At 39.2% G+C, this 20338-nt stretch overlaps 1 protein-coding gene across 2 annotated transcripts; it reads left to right on the top strand.

The window, feature by feature from the left end:
• Positions 1-1464: 1464 nt before the first annotated feature.
• On the top strand, positions 1465-16203 carry NMBR (neuromedin B receptor). 2 transcript variants are annotated; one of them, XM_057407154.1, is made up of 3 exons: positions 1465-2083; positions 12574-12922; positions 15317-16203. In XM_057407154.1, the coding sequence occupies exons 1-3, from the start codon at positions 1668-1670 to the stop codon at positions 15716-15718; spliced, it is 1167 nt and encodes a 388-aa protein (XP_057263137.1). In that variant the 5' UTR covers positions 1465-1667; the 3' UTR covers positions 15719-16203. The 2 variants fall into 2 exon arrangements, with proteins under 2 accessions (XP_057263137.1, XP_057263147.1); XM_057407164.1 differs by lacking the exon at positions 1465-2083 and adding an exon at positions 7433-7550.
• Positions 16204-20338: the final 4135 nt, after the last annotated feature.

The following is a 20338-nucleotide window of genomic DNA, read 5'->3' on the forward strand; positions in this document are numbered from 1 at the left end:
CTAGCACTGGCTGGGGTTTCTGATAAACTCACCAGCATTATATGAATCAATATTACACAACTTTAACACACTTATATATTCAGAGAAGTAAGAAAAGTCACAAAGATCGATCAATAGATACAGAGAGGTGTAACTTTTAAGAAGCTATAAATATTTCCTGTTTGATAGTAAAAGGTTATTTAAGATAAATTGCTGATGTCTTAAATTTAATTCCTACACTGGACAGCATGTCATGGGCAGGCTACTTCTCACTGCACATGTGATATGCTTTATTTCTGGCATTTCAGTGGTCAGGTTCTTTCTCCCACTTCAGCAAGACCTTGGCATTCATTTGCTTTCTCCATACATTTGTCATAAGTCTGTAGGGCCTCAAGAGAGCTGTTTTAATAATAAGAACAAGCAAATTCACTGCAAGCTCATATATCTTCCCTCTGAAGAAGAGGGAGGAAAAGAACTTCAATCTGGTAGGTCTGCTTCTCTTTCAGAATAATTGCAGTGCTTCCTACATTCATGGCTTCTGCTGGAAACGGAGGGAGCTGTTGGAAAGCCTATACATGTGCAGACGCTAGAAAGTAAGAGATACTACCTCAGTGAAAAGCAAGAAACACTAGGGACAAATGCTGCATTTCATAGAGGCAGACTGTTTATTTTCCACTGTATTACACTGTTTGCGAAATAAGTTGTAGATAAACCACATCAGCTGTCCCCATTTCTGTAGTCAAGACTCATGTGAAATGCAGCTTACCAAATCAATCCGTCAAAATTTAAAGGCAGCCAATGTCTTTGAGTAGGATCTATTCAGAGCCCACAGCTGGATGAGAGGAGTAAAATCTCTTCATCTCACTCCCTGTCACTCTTCACTTCAAACCGCGGTGGTTTCACCTGGGTCAGATGCTGGAAGACAGGTATCCCGGAGGCGATCCCACGTGGCGGACAGCTCTCCCGCGTGCCAAACAGCGCCTCTCGGGGGACTGCGTGCGGAGGGCAGCGGCGAGGGGAGAGCTCCCTCCCGACCCCACCGCGCTCAGGGCTGGGACCCTGCGGGGTGCCGGCAGCGGCGCCGAGATCCGCGTCCCGCCTCCGCGTGTCGCCCCCGCGCAAGATCCGCCTCGGCGCTGGGGGCGAGGGCACAAGCGGTTGCCGGAGGAGAGGCGGGGCGGCTCCTCCCAGCGCCAGGTATAAATCCGAGCTGCGGAGTAAACAGCAGGCTGGGTCTGCGCCTCGCCCCCTGCTCCGACTCCGCAGCCAGCAGCCGCGGGGCGAGCAGCACCGGCGCCGCTGGACAGCGCCGGGCCCGCCCTCTTTCCGCCTGGGTCGTCTGCTCTCCTGTCCGCTCCTGTCCGCCCCTGTCCGCGCAGGCTCCTGTCCGCATGGCGGTGACTGCCTCCGAGGCGCAGGATCGCTCCCTCCTGCTCACCCGGGAGAGGGATCCTCCAAAGAGCTGAAGGGGAGCGGTGCGGGAATTTTAACCCTCGCACTTCGCCGGCGGACAGTGCTGCCTTCCTATGCATTTGTGAGGGGAGAAAACTCGGCAGAGGAAGAGGGGGAGGAAGAAAGGCAGGAGGGAAGGGGGAGAAAGTTGACTGACTTGCAGAGAGGTGAAGGTTTCCCGTGGCTCCCACAGCACTTTGCACTGGAGACCTCTCAGTCTGCCTGAAGCTTGGAGAATGGAGACAGAGCTGCTGCCTGAGCTCCCAGCGATGCCCCTCGGGGGCAATGGGAGCACGCAGATGGTGCCAGACACAGCCCTGCAGTCCCAAGGCAGGGGCACAGCCATGTTTATTGTCCGCTGTGTGATCCCTTCACTTTACCTGCTCATCATCACCATGGGCTTGCTGGGCAACATCACCCTCATGAAGATCTTCATCTCCAACAGCGCCATGAGGAGTGTGCCCAACATTTTTATCTCCAGCCTTGCTGCTGGTGATCTGCTGCTGCTAGTGACCTGTGTGCCTGTGGATGCCTCTCGGTATTTTTCCGAGGAGTGGCTCTTTGGGGAGGTGGGCTGCAAGCTCATCCCTGCCATCCAGCTCACCTCTGTTGGTGTCTCTGTCTTCACCCTCACCGCGCTCAGTGCTGACAGGTAGGAAAGCTGTACTGCCGCTTGGCTCTCTGCAGCTTGGGCTAAAGCTAGCTGCAGCTGGCATGAGAGGTAAAGAACCCCTCTGGTAAAGTATCCCTGGTTTGCAGTTCCCTCATTCCAACTTGTGAGGTGCCCGTGCTTCTCCTTCCGTCACTGACTGATGGCAGGTCTGGTACTAACTTAACTTTAAGGGTTTCTGAAAACGGATGATGCAGGTGGGCCTCCATCTTTCAGGGTGCAAGCGGCAAGAGCTGGGCTAGTCCTGTCTTCTGCATCTCTAGGACAGCCTTGTAATAGACCATGCATTGAAATCTTATTCATTAGAGGAAGGTTTTAGATGCTAAATATGACCCAGGCCAAGCAACAGTGGTATGTCAACAGGCAGTAAGCAGCTTAAACCAAGTTAAGCACAGAGGTATTTTTAATCTATTTTTTTTCTTTTTCTGACAAGTGTGTGTGTGTGTGTGAGTGCATGTTTGTGCCCTAGTAGAAGAACAGGTTACCAGAAGTCATTGCCAGAACTAGTTCAGCCTCTGGGAATTCAGAAACACCAAATTGTTGTATTGTAATTGTCAGTCTTAAACTTTTGATCAAGCTGTTCTTATTGGTGTCTTCTGAACTTCTAGAAAAGAAAAGGGAAAAAAAAAAAAGCAGAAAACCACTGAAAACAAATTAGAAAGTAACACTTCCATTTCCACTGCTTGTCAGAATAGGAAGAAACAGAGTTGGACCCCAAGTTTTTCCTCCCAGTTTTTATAAATGTGTGCTTAAGGGATTTATAGCAAGTGGGTGGCTGTTGGACTGTGCTTCAGGCTCTAAAAGACAAAATCTTGCAGTGTAATTGGCAGCCTTAAATTAAATGAAATTGTCTTTCTTCCTTTATCCGAGCATGTTATTTTTTTTTAGCCATAAATGAAAATGTTTGAGTCCTTCTCCACAGCAATTAACCCTTTTTTTTTTTTGTTGGATTTTAAGCCAAAAAATGGATTACATTGGTGCATGATGTAAAGGACTGAATTTATTAATGGATCTTCACACAGTAACTTTTCTTTAAAATTTCTAATTGTTTTATAAATAGAGAATTACTTTTTTTATTAATCTTTTTTAAGCTAATTCAGTAAAATTGTTTGCTTCCATCTGAGGGTAGTGTTCAACAGCCATCAGTCTCAGTGGTATTTGAGTCAGGACCTAAAAGACTTGCGTATAAGGACCTGGTAACTTCTGAAAGAGGATTATATTTTTGAAAAAGGGCTTGCAAAACGTACCTTAAAGTGAATACCCGTGACTCTTTGATTGCCTCAGTTTAAAAGTATGTCAATACCTGTCCTTGGAGAGCAGAGCAAACCTTGCTGTTTTCTTTCTGCTCTCTTGCACTGTTTAAAAATATGATTGTGGTATCTTATTTGAAGAGGACATTGTCTCTCTACTGAAATATAATGTGAGAGAATGCTGGTGGTTTAATGTTTAAAGATTCATGCATTTATATTGTATATAGCTTTGGAGCATTCATTGTTTGCTTTTTCCATATGATTTTATATACTTCTTTTAATATCAGTAAAGATCCAAGAAGTAATAATGCTAAATCTGTTTAAACTGAATGCTTTTAGAATTACACATCCTAGAAAACAGCTACAGATTGTGTACTGTGACTATATAAGCTCATAATGAACACATTCCTTCAGGATTTTGGAGTTCACAGTATAAAAAAATATCAGAAATTGTTATACTAAGAATTTAACAACTTTGTTTCTTTAATCTCTGCAGTTACTTTTTCAGTTACTGAGAATAAAACAAATTTTCTTTTTAGTCAGAACCACTGACTTCAGAGACTAATGTCTAGACTTCTGGAGGTTCAAGTCACCTCTGAGTGAAGCTGGCTGAACTCTCAATGAAGTTTGGGTTGGACTTAGGTCTACTTTTTTGTACAACACTTGTGTTGAACTAAAGGGGCGGCACTGGTGTGGAGGGTTTTTTTGCCACACTGATTTGTAGTCAGGTCCAAACGTGTCATCTTGACTAGTTTTGTCAAGTGAAAACTGGTAGATTGGGACTGGTGGTGGTATTCTGCACCTAAGAGGTGCTGGTGTAAGTGAGGTCTGTCTGGGGGGCAGTGTTTTCTCCAGGTAAGTAAATCTAGCATAGGATGTTTGCAGTTTGGAAGCAGTGATACTATTAAAAAGGCTCCATTGTATATATTTGGTCTGGTACACAGTGTCTTCCCAGTGACCCCTTCTTTCTATGATAATGCTCAAAGTGCATATTAATGTATAATCATTACAGCTTTTCCTGTTTTTTGCTCCCTATTACCACAGGACTGTATAGAACTCCAGACATTGATTACATTAAGGAAAAGATTTATTTAGAATTCTTTACCTGTGTGAATTAGGATAAGGGAAGTTGTCTTGTTTTCCTCTTATTCTTTATGTGGGAATTCTGCATGGCAAATTACATGTATGTGATACATTTAACAGCAGTGACTACAGAAGCAATAAACTGAACAATAGTTAACTACAAACTGAAGCTGTAAGGAAGAAAAAGTAGTATTCATTGCATGCATGTCTTTTCTAAAGTTGCCTTATTTCATATGGCTTTTTGTTACAGAAGTCCCTCTCGGCATCAATAGTGATTTCAGTGTGACAAATGTGCCACTTCTATCTGGAAGCTTCATTATATATTACTGACCTATTTGGGGTTTGGTTTGTTGGGGCTTTTTTTTGTGTGCACAAACTTGATATGTAATTTGTAACAGTACTTCGCAGACTTCCCTAGAGCATACTTGCAGATTGAAATTGGCAACAGACAGCAGATCTGCCCAAGGTTGCTCATCCTTATCCCAGGAATAGCAGCTGGTGCCATCAAACAGCCCTTCCCACCCTTCCCCTCCTGTGGGTCTGGCTGCCAGGTGTGGGCAGTGGTGCCCTGCTGCAGCTCCACACATTCTGGGGCAGAGGGGACTGGGATAGCAGCAGCAGTGGTGGGAATGATGGCAGCAGAGATGATGCAGTGGTGGCACTGGTGGTACAGTGTGCTGTACACATCTCCCCTGGGGCATAGAAGGCAGCACAGGAGCAGTACTGCAGGATCAGATGTCCTGTCTCATTGCGCCACAGATGTGCAGGGGCAGCAACCCTGTCCCTCATGGCCACTGCTTCTATTGATTTTTATTTATTGCAGAGAAACCAGAACATTCTAGAAGCCTTAATATGTCTCTGGTTTAAAAAAAAAATTGAAGAATAAAACAGAGGGTAAGGTACAGAAAGACAAAACCTAATAATTACAGTGGATGACAAATGAGAGAAGGAAGGGGGCTGAGGGACAAAAATGCACAAAACAAGAAAATAATAGGGAAGTAGGAACTAGTGCAGAACATCTCCAATAGCACTCAGCACATCCTGAAAGTGCCTGCAGAGCTGGTGTATGATGGCCAGGGTGTGCTTCCTAGAGGTGTGGTGGGACAAGGAATTAAAAATGGGTCACCTGTCAAGCTTGCATCTCCAAGGGCCATGGACTGCAGTTTTGGCCAGGGCTTATGGATGTTGATGGGTAAGTCTCAGGACTTGGTGTGGTCTTGAATAAGAAAGGGTAAAAATAGGTGAGAGAAATGTTGCCACAGGGGCTGCAGCATGGCACGCATGAAGAAAAGGTGTGCCAGTGTCTCCCTGCAAAAATGACACATCAGGGGTGAACCTGCCTTGAGCCATCCCATGAACTTGTTTGTTGCTCCAGGGAGTGCTTTTCCACTTTACGTTATGCAGTTAGCTCAGAGTGCAAACTAGGCCCACGTGGCTCTTTGCCGTCAAGGTGAGATCTTGCCATTCAATGCCTGGGGAGGAACCTAGGGTAAAGAAGTGGAGCGCAAGTACAGAAAGGTGAATCCAAAAGCTTTTCGGAGCCAGAGGTCTGGATGATGCGTAAACCTTGGGGTGGAGAGGTGGCTGGAAAAGCGCAGAGGGCAGTGGATTAAGAGTGAGTGCTACAGTGTGCACCTCTGGGCATCACTGCGTGTGTATGATGATGAAAAGTGTTTGTTCCCAAAAAATGCCAGAAGACCTGGGGTGAATACATTTTGAAGGAATAAATGGCAGCCTTTTAAAACAGCTTTAGTTTTGTCTTATGTAGTCTTGCTCCTTGGCTGTCATTTATGCCTATTTTTTTCTGTGATCTGTAAAAAGAAATATAATTTAATTCTGCTAATTTTTCTACATTGAATTTTCTTTCTAATGAAGGGTTTAAATGTCTTACCTCAAATACAGTCCTGCTACATGCTAATGCAGACAGTTAAGCTGAACTTGTCCTACTGCAATTCAAATAGCATCTTCTTTCTAGTCTTTCTAAAAAAGTGTGAGAGAGTCACCTTTGATGAGACAAATACTTGAATACCCAGATAACAGAGGTATTCATAAGTGCCATGACTCCTTTCCTATATCTTAGCAACAAAGGAGTTGGAAAATTTAAATTAATACTCAAATAACTAAAGACAGTGCCTAAGATGCTTAAAATGTGTTATATAGAAGTGTGTAGCTAAACGATCTAATACTTTGTTTTATTTGCTTTAAATTTGGAAGGTTGCAATCTGTTGAAAAGTGAAAAAAGTCTCAAAAACATTTTGTGCAGGTTTAATATCTATGTGCTGACTTCTGACTACAACTGGTAGCAGAAGAAACCTACTTTGGTGTGCTCATTGAAGAGAAGTGTGGTTTGGAATTAACTTCACACAGCTTGTCAGGTGTCAGAGAAAATAACCAAGATATAAACAATCCATAAATACCTTAGTGCAATTGCATCTGCTGCATATAGATTTAATTGTGTATTTCCAGCTTTGTAAAAGCATATGTACATAAAAAATTGTGGTATGTGTATGAATATCAGAGAAATGGATTATTCTGATATGTAGTCATTCTATCTTTTATGATTCTGTTTTGTCCTTCATATGACAATCCCAAATATTTTTTCATTTTTTTTCCAACTATGTTTCACAGTATTTTTTTTTTTTAATATAATGTCATGTTTGGCTTTGGCTACAAATTTGTTTGATTGTTTGTATTTTAAGGATTACTATATTAACCTTTTCCTCTGTGATTTTTTAATGTTACTTTTTTTTTCCCATCTTTGGCGATTTCAAACTAAAGAACAGAAAAGTTGAAAATGAAATTGAACTGGAAACAAGTTTAAAAATGCCAGACTGGAGCCTTCTAGATTATGATACTGGAGGAAATAAATGAAGTTGCAGCTTTTCTGAATTTTGAAATTAGAGATTAGGTGTCTAGATTCTCAAATAGTGAAATCTAAGCCTTTTCCAGATGCATTAATAGAAGTTTGCTTATTTCATTCTTCCTTGCTTGTAACATTTCTAAATATCATTTAATGTTCTCCTAAATAGTTATGCTATCTGCCATGGCATGGACTATTACTCAATTCATCAAGGAAATGGAAAGAGCTGTTTTGTAACAGCAACAATTTTGTAAAGGTAAATGCACTGAACATATTTTACAATCAGAATTTCTGCTTGCAGACTCTTTAGTTTCTGTAAATGATTTTTTTATTGACCTTATGCTCCAGCAGTGATGGTTTTATGAGGTCTTCTCCAGTCAAGTATGTATGGATATCATTCCTGGGAGACGTGCAGTAAGCACATGGTGGATATGCAGACAAGCAGATATTGAATTATCAAACTTAAATATAAATCTACTGGGAGTACTGTCTTATATGAACTTCTCTGAATAAAAGCCAGTGAAACAATTTACTATTACTTCTCTCAGGAGAAGAATTAAACATTAATTACTGATGGTACTTTTAACTAGTGTAATTATATGCAATGGCTTTAGAGAAGTAGAACTAAAAAGCCAGACTGCAGGCAGTGAGCTACTGTTGCAAGATCTGCATGACCTTGTAAGGAATGTAGTCAGCTAGTGTGAAGTGAATGGCTACAGACAGAAGTAGCAAGAGAAATAAAAATTAAAAGAAAAGAGAAAATTCTCTTCTGAAACACTGGGTGGACAGGACAGGTAACCCAACCTACCCTGGGAAACTTGTTTTGATTCTTTTTGGGGTGGGGAAATCATCATGCAAAAGACTAAATCAGACTTTTTTGTTGAAGCATTATTGATAGTTTTTGGCTCAACAGAGCGTGTTTCTACAAAGTGGAAAACTTTTTCCACTTAGAAAAATCTTAGGATTTTCCCCTTGAGAAATACAGAACATATGCAATTGACATTAATTTAAATTGTGTTTAGACATGGTCTGTTAGTCTTAATTTCAAATCTGTTAATTATATTCAGCTATCAGACCTCTGAGATGCTTATTTTTGGAGAATGTAATTTTCTGTCCTGAAGAGGTAAGCACAGAACAAAAATGTTTGGACTAGCTGTAAAATAAATAAGAAATCTACTTTAAAGAGTAAGAATTTATAAGAAAAAATAGAATAAATGTGAATCTCAGACTGTGTGTTCTGAAAAAAGTAAAAAAGGTCCCACAATGAAATGATTCCATGTTGTTTTCAGCTAGATGTATTGTTCTCCTCTTCATGGTTCAGCTGGAGTAGAGTCAACACAAGTGCCCAGACAATTCCAGGAAAAGCGATTGGTCCCATCCAAAATTTCATTCTACTCCAGAGGAGTAGGCTATAACTGGACACGATATTAGTATTTTTAACAAATACTGACCGTACAGTCATGTTTCCTATTCAGATTTATTTATATTCTTTTATATAGTGAAGCTAAATGCTGTCTTTTTGTGTTTAGAATCATCATGCAATGGCACGATAAAATGCTAACATATAAATAGGGATGATAAATGAGTCTAGTTTTCAGGAAATGCATCACTATGGCACAGCAATGTCATTTGCAACAGAAGCTTTATAATAAGACAAAAGGATACCACCCCCCCCCCCCCCCCCCGTTGCAGGATTAAAATGCAAATTAATTTGAAGTAGTATGGATCTTCCCTTCTTGGATTAGATCTCTGATTAATTTATGACACTTCATTACTGTGTTTATTTATTTATTTATTTGCATTGTGGTGACAAAAAAAAAAGGTGACAAATTAAGGTCTTGTTTGTGGTAGGTGTTATATGAACTAGAGCAAGAAGAAGGTCTTTGACATGAAGGATTTTAAAGTAGAGACAGCAGAAGATGCAGGAACAAAAGAGCAAGGAGATATTGAGGCAATTCTGATTAGAATGGTAGGCTGTATTCATAGTCCGGTGTCTGCCTAAGTATTGTCTACTTGGTTTGGGTTTTCTTTTTAATTTGTTTCTGAAGGTCATCACAACAGAGTACTCTAGAAAAAGAGATAGCACTGCAATGGAGGGACAGTTTAGGATCAGTCATGGAGCAATGTCTTTTGAAGTCAAATGTGTGGGAGGGAAATAGCATTGTGGAGGCAGCAGAGACGTAATTCTATGTAGGTAAACTATACTGGAGTTTAGAAGGTGGCAACATAATTCTGGAGGAGGAGGATATTCTTTTTTTTCATCAGGTATTTTTGGGGTTGTGGATAAGGGAGAAGATAGCTTTATAATTAAAACATGCTATACAGACAAAAATAATCTGCAAAATAGACAAGTTTATGCTTATGTTTGTTGGCAGAAACCACATTTTCAGAGAAAAGAAACTTATAAAAGTATTTCCTGAGTTGGAGTGCCTTTGTCAGAAGTGATAATGATAGAGGATGTAGGAAGACAGAATTTACATGAAGGCTTTTAATTAAAACCAAATGCTTATTTATAATTAATTCCTGAACTTCTTGGCAAGCTTTAATTTCCTTTTCTCATCACTGAACAAAAAGATGGATTTTTCTTGCTAATTTGACTAAATAATTTGCACCCTTATTCTAATTTATAGGGTTGCTTTATTGATAGAAAATAAGCAGCTTGTAATTTGAATGATTGGTGGTATGTTTTAGCCTTACACTGGTTTTATACAAAGGAAAAGGCTGGGTGGTCATTTTGGGAACACTCCTAATTTCACTCATTTTACATTTGATTTTATCTGTAACCTGTCTCTTTCTACCTGCATCTTTTCAGAGATGTAAACAAGATGACAGACTTGTAAAGCGCTTAGTACCTTTTCCTTTCTGTTGACACTGAGCGCTGTGGAGGGCTGAGCCCTAGGAAGAAGAGTGCCACTTTGTAGTCATATGAAGTAGAAGAAGAAAGTAGAATTTTTATAGGATTAAAGAAGTTTTTTTGAGCTGAACCCAGCTGTTTATGAAAAAGGACACTCTGCTCCAATGCCTTTTAACTTGGAGTCAGTTGCAGCTCAGGAGAAAGCATGCTATTTGCTGAAACAGCAGTATTTGCCAATGCACAAATATATCCCACATCTTCTGCTAATGTAAAGGCTTCTGAAAATGTCTCCCAGTTAGATATTAATGAGACCAAGTACTGCTAAAACAATTAATTGTGACATGGTCATTGTCTTGGGGTATAGGGCTGTTGTCAAAATGGTTTGAAGCACTGAAATGGGAAAACAGGAAAAAAGTCTGTAGTACAAAACATTATTTTATCCAATGTCCTCCACCCCTGAAGTCCCCAAACCTGCTCTCCCCAATAATGTAAAGTTTTGAAGAAATGAGCAGATGTAAGGACTTGACGTCACCTCAGTTGAATGAAATGAAATAGAAGGTCTGTCCTTATGTAATGAAATCAAGGCAGATAGCAATAGGAAGCAAATTATTGAATAATAAGGTCACAGATTGTGCTGGGGAGCATTCATGCTTTTTGCAGAAACTTCTATCCTTCCTATGGCAGCATAAAGGATTTCCTTACACCTTGGTGTCCAGGGAGTTTCTCATTGTGTCTTAGAAGAAATGGTAAATGTAAATTAACAGAGACAATTTACTGAGTTTTTTCACTTCATGATATGGGTGAAGACACAGTAAAAATCCTCTCGCTGAATTCAGAGAGGATATGGACATAATTATTAATTATTTAGTGGTAAGACAATTCATCACAGTCCTGAGAAAGAGGGCTCCAAGGCACATTTTGACTCAAATGTTCTCTGAAGAAAAAGTGTCCTAGGGTAACAAGACAGTGCTCTGTTCCAGACATTTTCATGGCATCTGCTCAAGGTGTTGAGGGACTATGAAGTAACTGTCAGGACATGCAAATCAGCCATGAGGAGTATTTGGGATCACAAATCCATTTCTCAGCATTCTCTACAGAAACTAAGTTATATTTAGCCATAACCTAAACCTTGGTATTTAGACATCTGTTCATACACATATTTATATTTGTGTATGCATTTATATGTATTTACATGCATGGATAAGGAGTCTTATCACCAAAGACATCTACGCTACAGTTCTTCTCACTCTAAGCTCACTGTATAAGAAAAATAAACACCTAAGAGCATGATTTAATACAGCTAAAATGTGAATCACTCTTTGAAAGTACATATGCACTGACTAGAAAGACCTTGAAAATAAAGTTGCATACCTAGAGTATAAAACTGTACTGAGTCTCTTCTTCCTGTTAAACTTTTCTTTAGATATTAAAGAAAAATGATTTTCCCATTATCCAAAACATTTTCAATTTCAGGAAAAAAAAAACAGCCATCTCAAATCAAATCAAAACTAAAATCACTTTGTATCACTTTATGCAACAATTTCTTTCTTTTTTTTTTTTTTTTTAATGGAAGAATTCCTGACCAGAGTCTATTTCTATTCGTTTGTTTTAGTTTGCTGGAGTGTGATGTTTCCATTCTCTGCAATTTTTCCTGTTTTCATTTTAATGGTTATGAAATTATCAGTTCTGCAAAGGTTTATATGTAATCATATGAGATAGTTTCCCAAAATGTGGTGTAAAGCAGTAGCTTCCAGCTACTGATGGGGAAATGTTTGCCTTATTTAAGAGTTTAATAATTCTGCATAGGCTGTTGGGAGTCATTCCTGCCTGACTTTATGAAGATGCGTATATTCCAGATGTTACAGTCCGGACAGTCTATCTGTATGCAGAAAGGCGCTGGGGTGGTAAAGCAAGAACCACCACAGCAGCAGTTGTTGCTGATCTGGCAGGGGGTGGTGAATGCTGATTGTTGCCCTGTGCTCCCAGAGGGACTGGTGCATTTTGCAAGTGGGAAAGCCATTCTGGTAGGCACGGGGAGTCCTTGGTTGTAGCACCTGAAGGAGGAAGCAAACTCTAGTTTTCATGTGCTGGTATGAGTGTGAAGTATGGAGGTAGGGGGGGAAATGGAGAAAGAAAGAATTGAGTCATGGCCACTTCGGTACTTTCACGAGGCTGGCACAGAATGGACACCGACAGCTACAGGTGGTATACAGGGCTCCATTTGCTCCCTCTGATGTGTACATATATAGTTGAAGCTAGAGAGTTAGAGAATGCAAATTTAATAAAGGATACAGAGCGCTTGACATTTCAAATAAGAACAAAATATGGCATTATTTTAATCACAGGTATGCAGTGGCCTTATGTATCACGTGTTGAATTTAAAAAGATACCTTTTAATTTGGATTTGCATTTTGATGAATTTCAGGTACAAAGCAATTGTAAATCCCATGGACATCCAGACCTCCAGTGCAGTGCTATGGACCTGTCTTAAAGCCATTGCCATCTGGGTAATTTCCATGCTTCTAGCAGTTCCTGAAGCAGTGTTCTCTGAACTGGCCCACATCAATGACACGGATAATGTCACTTTCACAGCATGCATACCATACCCCATGACGAACGACGTGCACCCGAAGATCCATTCTGTGCTGATTTTCCTTGTGTATTTCCTTATCCCTCTTGCTGTTATTAGTATCTACTACTGTCATATTGCAAAGAGTTTAATAAAAAGTGCTCACAACATCCCTGGAGAATACAGTGAGCATTGCAAAAGGCAGGTAAGCAATTTGCTTTCTACATCCAAATGAAAGACGTGTGTGCTGTATACACTTACAAATGAAAGTACAATGAAAGGGTCTATAACATCCAAATTGTTGGATTTCATAGAGGATCAGTTCAGTTTCCATGTGCATGAACTAAGCCAAGGATTACCTGAAAAATCTCCTTTTTTGCAATTGCTCAGTATTAAGCCCAGTATGTAAATAAATGTAAAAAAGGGAAAGTATAAATTCACTGCCATCAATGTGTATTCCTAACAAGCAATGGGATTGCTATATGTGCTTATATGTGTTGTTATTGTAACCATTACTTATGTTGTTACTGAGAAACAATGTTTTTGTAGTTAATCCTAGTGGCTTCACCTGTCTCTGCAGGCAGCCATTTTGGGAAGAAATCCTGCATGAACTTTTGGAGAATTATCCCTTCTTGCTTGAAAATGAAAAAACTGACATAGGTTAAACTTTTTTTAGGAGATCTAAGGCTCATCTCAGACCAAGGAGTGCTGGAAATATGAACACAGGGCATGAACTGATTCTTTCTGGGCTTTCTATCTTTATTGGATACAATCCTAAACTTGCACTTTTCTAATACCCTTTCTATTCTAGATGCTGTAAAACTTTCAGTATAGGTTCTGTATACCTTTGAGACAAAGCATTTTAAAATGCTGGACAAAGCCAGCTTCCTTGTAAGGCACAGGAGGCAATAAGATAGGCTGTTCATTGGAAGGAGCATTTATACATATACAAACAACAGCTTTTGCAGTGAAAGCGCCTTTAAAAAAGCTTTAGTATTGGTAGAGAAAGATGCTTATGCCCATTAAAACATTTTGGAAGGGTTTTCTCTGCCAATATTTTAGAAAATACTTTTATACTTACTGAAATCTCCTTGCATATATAGCATGTACATATTCTTTTAAAACCAAAGACCACATTCCCTCATGTCCTTTTTGCTTGACATTTCATTTCTACTCTAAATCTGTTTCTCGTCAAAAAGGCATATATATTAGCACTTCATGTATTATTTTATTTTCCTGTGAAATATAGAGAACCTTTTGGCTGAACCCTCAGGATGAAAACAATATATAATTCATATCACATTTCTGAACCCACATGTATTTTCAAAGCAAGAACATAGTTTTTCATTCTACTTAGGTTTTTTCTTTTTGTTAATCTATGAGGCTCAGAACGATAGAAAGTTCTGGTGTACTTGCATATTTCCCAGCAAGAAGAAATAAATTTAGACTATTGTTATCAACTCAATTTTCTTTAGGCCATACCACAAAAGCATAATATTCACACAATACCTCTGCATCTTTTAGTCTGCCTTTGCAATCTGTCTGAGTGCAAATCCTATCAAATTTGAATGTTAGAGTTTTCCCATCTTTTGTGAATTCCCCAATTGTTTTGTTTTAGGTAGAGCCAAGAAAACTACTTACATATTTATTTCACAGATTTTGAAACCCTGTTAGAATAAATTAACTTCATTTTGTGGTTGTAGTTTTTTTTTAGGTTTGGGTTTTTTTTTTTTTCCTCAGAAATTGGGAAAGCCATAAACCTTGCCTGCCTTTGCAAAACTTTGGTACCTGACATACATAAGTAATCTTTTGGGAGGAATATACAGAAAGTTTCCGTCTCCCTCTGATGCCTTCTACCTGTCCAGTTTCTCACCCTCTCTCAGTTTGGAACCACTGTGTAGGCTCATTTCCTGTCAGCTTTTCAGCCATTCTCGATGTCTACATTGTTATCCATTATAGCTTAGGTACAGTTTAAGGTACATTTTTTTTGTGTCACTATTGAAGATTAACTGAATCTTTCACCTTACCCTGGAATTAAGATGCTTCAGACTGTGCAATGCAGTTTTTGTGGTTTGTCTAGGAGAGGTGTGAAAGGTGAGGAATTTCAGACTAAATAAAGGGATGTAAGTACCATTGTATAGCTAACATCTGAGCAATGTCTCCACATTTCAGTCATAATGTCCCTAGTTTTCAAAGGCAATGGTTTCTAAATAACTGTCTAAGTAAAGCTGAGTTTCAAGCCAAGCACTGAGATCTCATCTGAAGAGGTTATGTTTCATGACATCCTTTGCTGTGTGCTTTCAGGCTAAAAGCCAGTGTTTACTTGGGTCATAAATCATACGTGCTGTGTATATCATATAGGAAGAGCAAACTTCTGTTACTGCAAACAGCCAGGATTTTTCACTGAAAGTAAACTGAGAGTGAGAAAAGTAAGTAAATGAGAAAAAAAGTAATTCAGCCTCTGAAGGAAGCATTTTTACTGGCCTTACTTGGAATACTTGTTAAAGCTAATGTAAAGAAAAATGCTACATGTTTTAATTCTGTTATGTGGAGTAGTTCTATTTGTTGTTGTTCATTTAGGTTCTCTTCATCTTTTCAGATGGAAACTCGGAAACGTCTGGCAAAAATTGTTCTAGTTTTTGTTGGCTTCTTTGCTCTCTGCTGGTTTCCTAACCATGTTCTATACATGTACCGATCTTTTAATTACAATGAAATTGATCCATCGACAGGACATATGGTTGTTACCTTAGTGGCCCGAGTACTAAGCTTCTGCAACTCTTGTGTCAACCCATTTGCACTGTATTTTCTCAGTGAGAGTTTTAGAAGACATTTCAACAACCAGCTTTGCTGCAGGAGGAAAGCTCAGCAAGAGAGATCCGCCAGCTACTTGCACAACTCTTCTGCTATTCAAATGACTTCCCTGAAAAGCAATATCAGGAACACAGTGACTAGCATGACACAACTGAATGGGCACAACTTGAAACAAGAAATGGCATTATGATTTAATAGGTGTGATTTTTGGCTGTGGAAGATTTGCACTTTTTCTTTGCAGTTTGCATCTCATTTTTGGCTCTTATGCTTAGACTGAGATGTCACAACAAAGGATCTGCTAAATCTGGTGAATTGGAGGTTATTCACTTCTAGTGTTACTTTTAGATAGAAGTGAAGAGTTTGTTTTATTGAGAAAACAAAACTGACTGGCTGCATATTGTACTTTAAAGGAGATGCTGATGTATATTTAACATATAAAAAATACATCGATGGTGTGAGTATTAGTGTAGCTGATCTAACATTTCTTTAAAAAGTGTAGATTTTTTTGATCTAAAAAATATGTATTTTTAACTGAATATTGATCCAGACTTATGTGTTACTTAGGTTTTGCATGATTCTAGCTGTGTGGTGTGTACAAGCATTGTTCATTAAGACTGGTAGGCATTTTGGACCCAATTAAAGAGCCATTGCAATGCATAGATTCTAGTTTCAGGAAAAAAAAAAAAAAGTCAAGTATCATGTTCCACATTTTTACCTTATCTGAATCTCCCTGTTTTTTTTCACTTTGGCAGACATACATGATGAGAATTTACGTTTAAGGGGTTCTGTTTGCTGTTGAGGTCAGAAGTTTATCTACTAAAATTAACTGCTTTTCATAATTAACATCTCAAAATAAAAATGTTGTGTTCAATATGCAGGTTTTCTAGAACTCAGTGTCTGAAAATTCATTTCTCTGATGCGTAACTCTGTGACATAATTGGTTCAGAGTGTCTACATGCTTTATATTTGCTACTACTAACTGATCTTGCTGATATCATTACACAGCTAAGAAGGAGTAAGCGTAAAGGGATGGCTGAACATTTAAAGAGGTAAGATTCAGAGTGGCTTTTTCAGAGAGGGTCTGTGGCAAGGCTTGCTGCAGCTCAGAGCAGTCTTAGAGCACAGAATGCAGATTATGTGCCAGACAAAACCAAACTGAAGGATGTCCTGCAGGAACAAACCTAACATGCTCTGATTATTAACGATCATCCAGCCCATGCGATCAGACAAATTCTAGTCTGAAATAACTCCCAAGCGATGAAACATGGGGAGCTAGCATTGTTTGCTAAGTACCAGCTGTTTGCTGTCTAGGTCTATTCTTCTTGCACACAGTTTACGAGCCTAAACAAAGCGTAAGTACTGTTGAAAATCTCAGTTTTAAAAGACACTTTTTCTTTTCCTTGAAGGTCTTTGTGCATAAATACTCAATGCACTTCTGAAAATCCTAGTTAGGTTGCCTAAACAGATTTTCAAATGTTTTTTGTGGGTCATCCCAGTGGCATGGCCCATGCATAGGTCTTTGTCAGTATTCCCAGGAAGTCATTTCTAGGGTACATGGTCAGTGCAGAGCTGGGATTAAAACATCAGGGAATGGTGGGTGAGGCTCTAGTTGCCAATGACTATCCTGTCCAGAATTAATTTACTGTGAGGGATTATGGTTCTGTCTTTTCATTCACACTCCTCTGCTGGAGGTACCCTATGCAAGGCTTCCAGAGCTGCCCTTCAGACCACAAGAAAGCAAGCAGTTCAAATGTAAAACATCTCATCTTTTCTTTTTTTTTTTTTTAATCAGTTTTTGTGTCCACACAGAGAGTTAAATAGACAAAATGACTGAAGCTTGTTGCTGCAAAAACTCATGTAAGGCTACCCGTATTAAAGTTTCTAATCTGTCTCAGGGCTGCACCAGTTTTTGCTGAAATAACTAATGGGGACAGAGCAAATCCCCCCATATACAGCTGCATGCTGTCAGACTAATATCTATTCCCCAAGCCAGGTGAGGAGTTAGGTGGGGCAAGGATCTGTTTTGGGTGTGAGCTCCAGAGAGGAGAAGCTCACAATATCTTTCTTAGAAGAAGGGGAAGTAATGGCAGACAATGACACCTTGTAGAAGCAGGGTTCTTTTATGGCCAGTTCATGAGCCAAATGTCATTTTAAATAGCTTTTTCTTTCAAATTGGGTGGAAGAGCTTCAGCACAGATCTGTCTCTGTCACAACACTGTAGCCTGTACTTCTGCAGTGACTTCTCCAAGGTGAATAGTAGAAAGTACAATAGAAATATAGATTGGATTTTGAAAAAAGTCCTGTAATTTCAAAAGCTGATGTGCTAATACTGCAGCAGGTTACAGTATTAGTGTATTTGTCCTTATTAATGCACTTGCTGTTACTTAGTTCTATTTGTAACCTTTGAACCAGCTAAGTTCAACATTTCTTTTGCAATTCCCCTACCATCAAGGTTATTTATACCCCTACCCCAGTTTTTAAGGCTACAAAAAGGTATATTGATATAATCTGGAAATTATTTTAACTAGTTACCTAAGAAAATCCCTGTTACCACTCAACAGGGAAAGTAGCAGATTGAAGTTCTGCATGTCAACTAGCATGGTCCGGTTGGTGAGACCTACATTATGTAATGTAGTTAAAGTTGTGTGCAGCATTCAAATGAGAAAACTTGTGAAAACCAGTGTAGACCAGCTCCAAACCACATGCCCTAGATGACTGCAGCGGCCCTACGGCTTCAGTGGCTCCTTGGAAAACTTTATGCAAAGCAGCAGATTGGCACGAACTTGTAAATCTATCTGTAACAGTTTAGGAAATTGTTATCTATTACTGCCTAACACTGCTTCGTCCTCCTTTTTTCTCCATTTCACCTTTTCTCTTTCTCCATGCCTCAGTTCCATATGAGCCCACATGTTCTCAGAACTCCTCTTTAATTTTATGCCACTAATTCTTCCTGGATGCCAGCCAGAGTTTTGGATTCCTCCCTTCTGATGAGTCTTGAATCATTTTTACTCATGGATATTTTACACCCACAAAACACAAAAGCTTATCCTTCTTTCTGAACTCTTGATGGTGATCATTGACTGTGATCAAATTTCCCTTTTATTTCTGCTTTTTTTTTCCTGGTTCACTGCTTCTCATTTTGTTTTCCAATTTCTCTACACAACATAACATTTCATAGGACTTCTAAATCCATTGTGCATTTTATTTCCTGAAGGCATTTGTCTGATGTAGAAATTACCAGATGATACAGGTACCCTACTGGAAAAATAATAATCTAATGTATAGTAGATTTGATGCTTGTGTTTGATTCAGACTCTTCACTCAGGGCCTTAAGTTGCTATGCGATATGGACAGCATGAGTCTGCCTTCTGGCAGAACTGCAGGATACAGCCTGTTGTTTTTGTTGTGTGGGAAAGGTATTCCCAGATAGACTAGAACTCCTTATTATTAGGAAATCAGCACAATTTTTGTCCATTGTTTCCCAGGCCTTGTACTCAAAGCCTGTTTTGAGTAAGTATTGTATACGCTTTCTCAAATTCTTGTAGTGTGGTGTGAGGGAATTAGTTAATCTGTCTGGACCTAGTTAACCTGGAGCATTACTAGATATATTGCTAACCCAATAAGCACATTTTACTGTGCTTTTGTGCACACTGTGTATAAGTGCAATGGTATATATGATGCTATTTCCAGACAACACTTCTTGCTAACAATTAAAAAAAAATATTGTAGAATGCAGTATTTTCTTCTAGCAGTAGTCAAAGCAACAAAGGAAATCTGTAAATGAGATCATGTCAGCTTTTCAGGTACTACATTGAGGTTTATGCCAGAATAAAGTTGTTAAAATACCATTTTATTATTTTTTGGTAAGAAAACATTATTTCAGAAGCACCAGATCTTTTCTGTCCTCCTCTCCTGAGTTTTGAGTTGGTTTCTTTAAAAAATATTTTCACAATGATTGAGAAGTCTTTAAAAAATGAGAGAACAGAGTTTCCCTGTTTCCTCTATGTGAGACTTTTTTCTCCTAGACTAGAGCTAGTACAAAATAAGTCTGATAGCATCTTGTCACCTCACCCTGCCTGTAATAGAAACATTGCAATTCTGAATTCTAAAAGTATGGTTGAATTCTCAAAAGAAGGGTACTTCATTTAGTATTATATTGTGAAGTGATGTCTTCCACAAAGCCACTTTGGTTACAATAGATAACAACGTCTTTACTTTTCACAACACACCTGTCCCATAGATTTTTTTTGACTTAGTCAAAACAGATTCATGGAAATAGAAGCAAAGAAGAGTCAGTTTGGGAGTAGAAAAGAAAAATGCTTTCTCATAATTTAAATGGACTGATACTAAGTTGAAGATTCGCAGTGTTGATTTCCAGTACCTTTTCTTTCTTCACTTGTTTCTAAAATGATATTCTGACAATAGTCAGCCTTTCACTAACACCACAACTCAGTGTCACAGAATCACTGGAAGCCTTTGAAAATCCATCCGTATATTTATACTGCTAGTAATGAACAGGGCTTTACATGGATGCTACTAGCTTCTTCCATCTTTCTGGTCCCATGATGAGTCTTCTTTATTCTCCTGCCTAGAGAGAGGCCCCATCTACTGTGCCAAAAGTGGACACAGGAGGAGGAAGAATAAAACCAAGGATAGACCAAAAAACCATGTCTTCAAATGGTCTTTGCTGCCTCAAAGAGTGCCAGTATGACTGCATTTTGGCAAACACAGTCTGAAACCACAAAAATTTTAATAGGTTAGAGATCTCTTGTGATGTGGATGAGAGACAGACATTTGGAAACGTACAGCT

The sequence above is a fragment of the Pezoporus wallicus genome, unplaced genomic scaffold (assembly GCF_028554395.1).
Source record: "Pezoporus wallicus isolate ANWC-B61680 ecotype Strahan unplaced genomic scaffold, APGP_CSIRO_Pwel_v1 contig_3817, whole genome shotgun sequence".
Taxonomy (NCBI): Eukaryota; Metazoa; Chordata; class Aves; order Psittaciformes; family Psittacidae; genus Pezoporus; species Pezoporus wallicus.

Bases quoted from the DNA above. Each gene is read 5' to 3' on its own strand.
- NMBR (XM_057407154.1), top strand. From the start codon at position 1,668: ATGGAGACAGAGCTGCTGCCTGAGCTCCCAGCGATGCCCCTCGGGGGC. The intron at 2,084-12,573 runs GTAGGAAAGCTG...GATGAATTTCAG, and splicing joins ACCGCGCTCAGTGCTGACAG to GTACAAAGCAATTGTAAATC. The intron at 12,923-15,316 runs GTAAGCAATTTG...TCATCTTTTCAG, and splicing joins GTGAGCATTGCAAAAGGCAG to ATGGAAACTCGGAAACGTCT.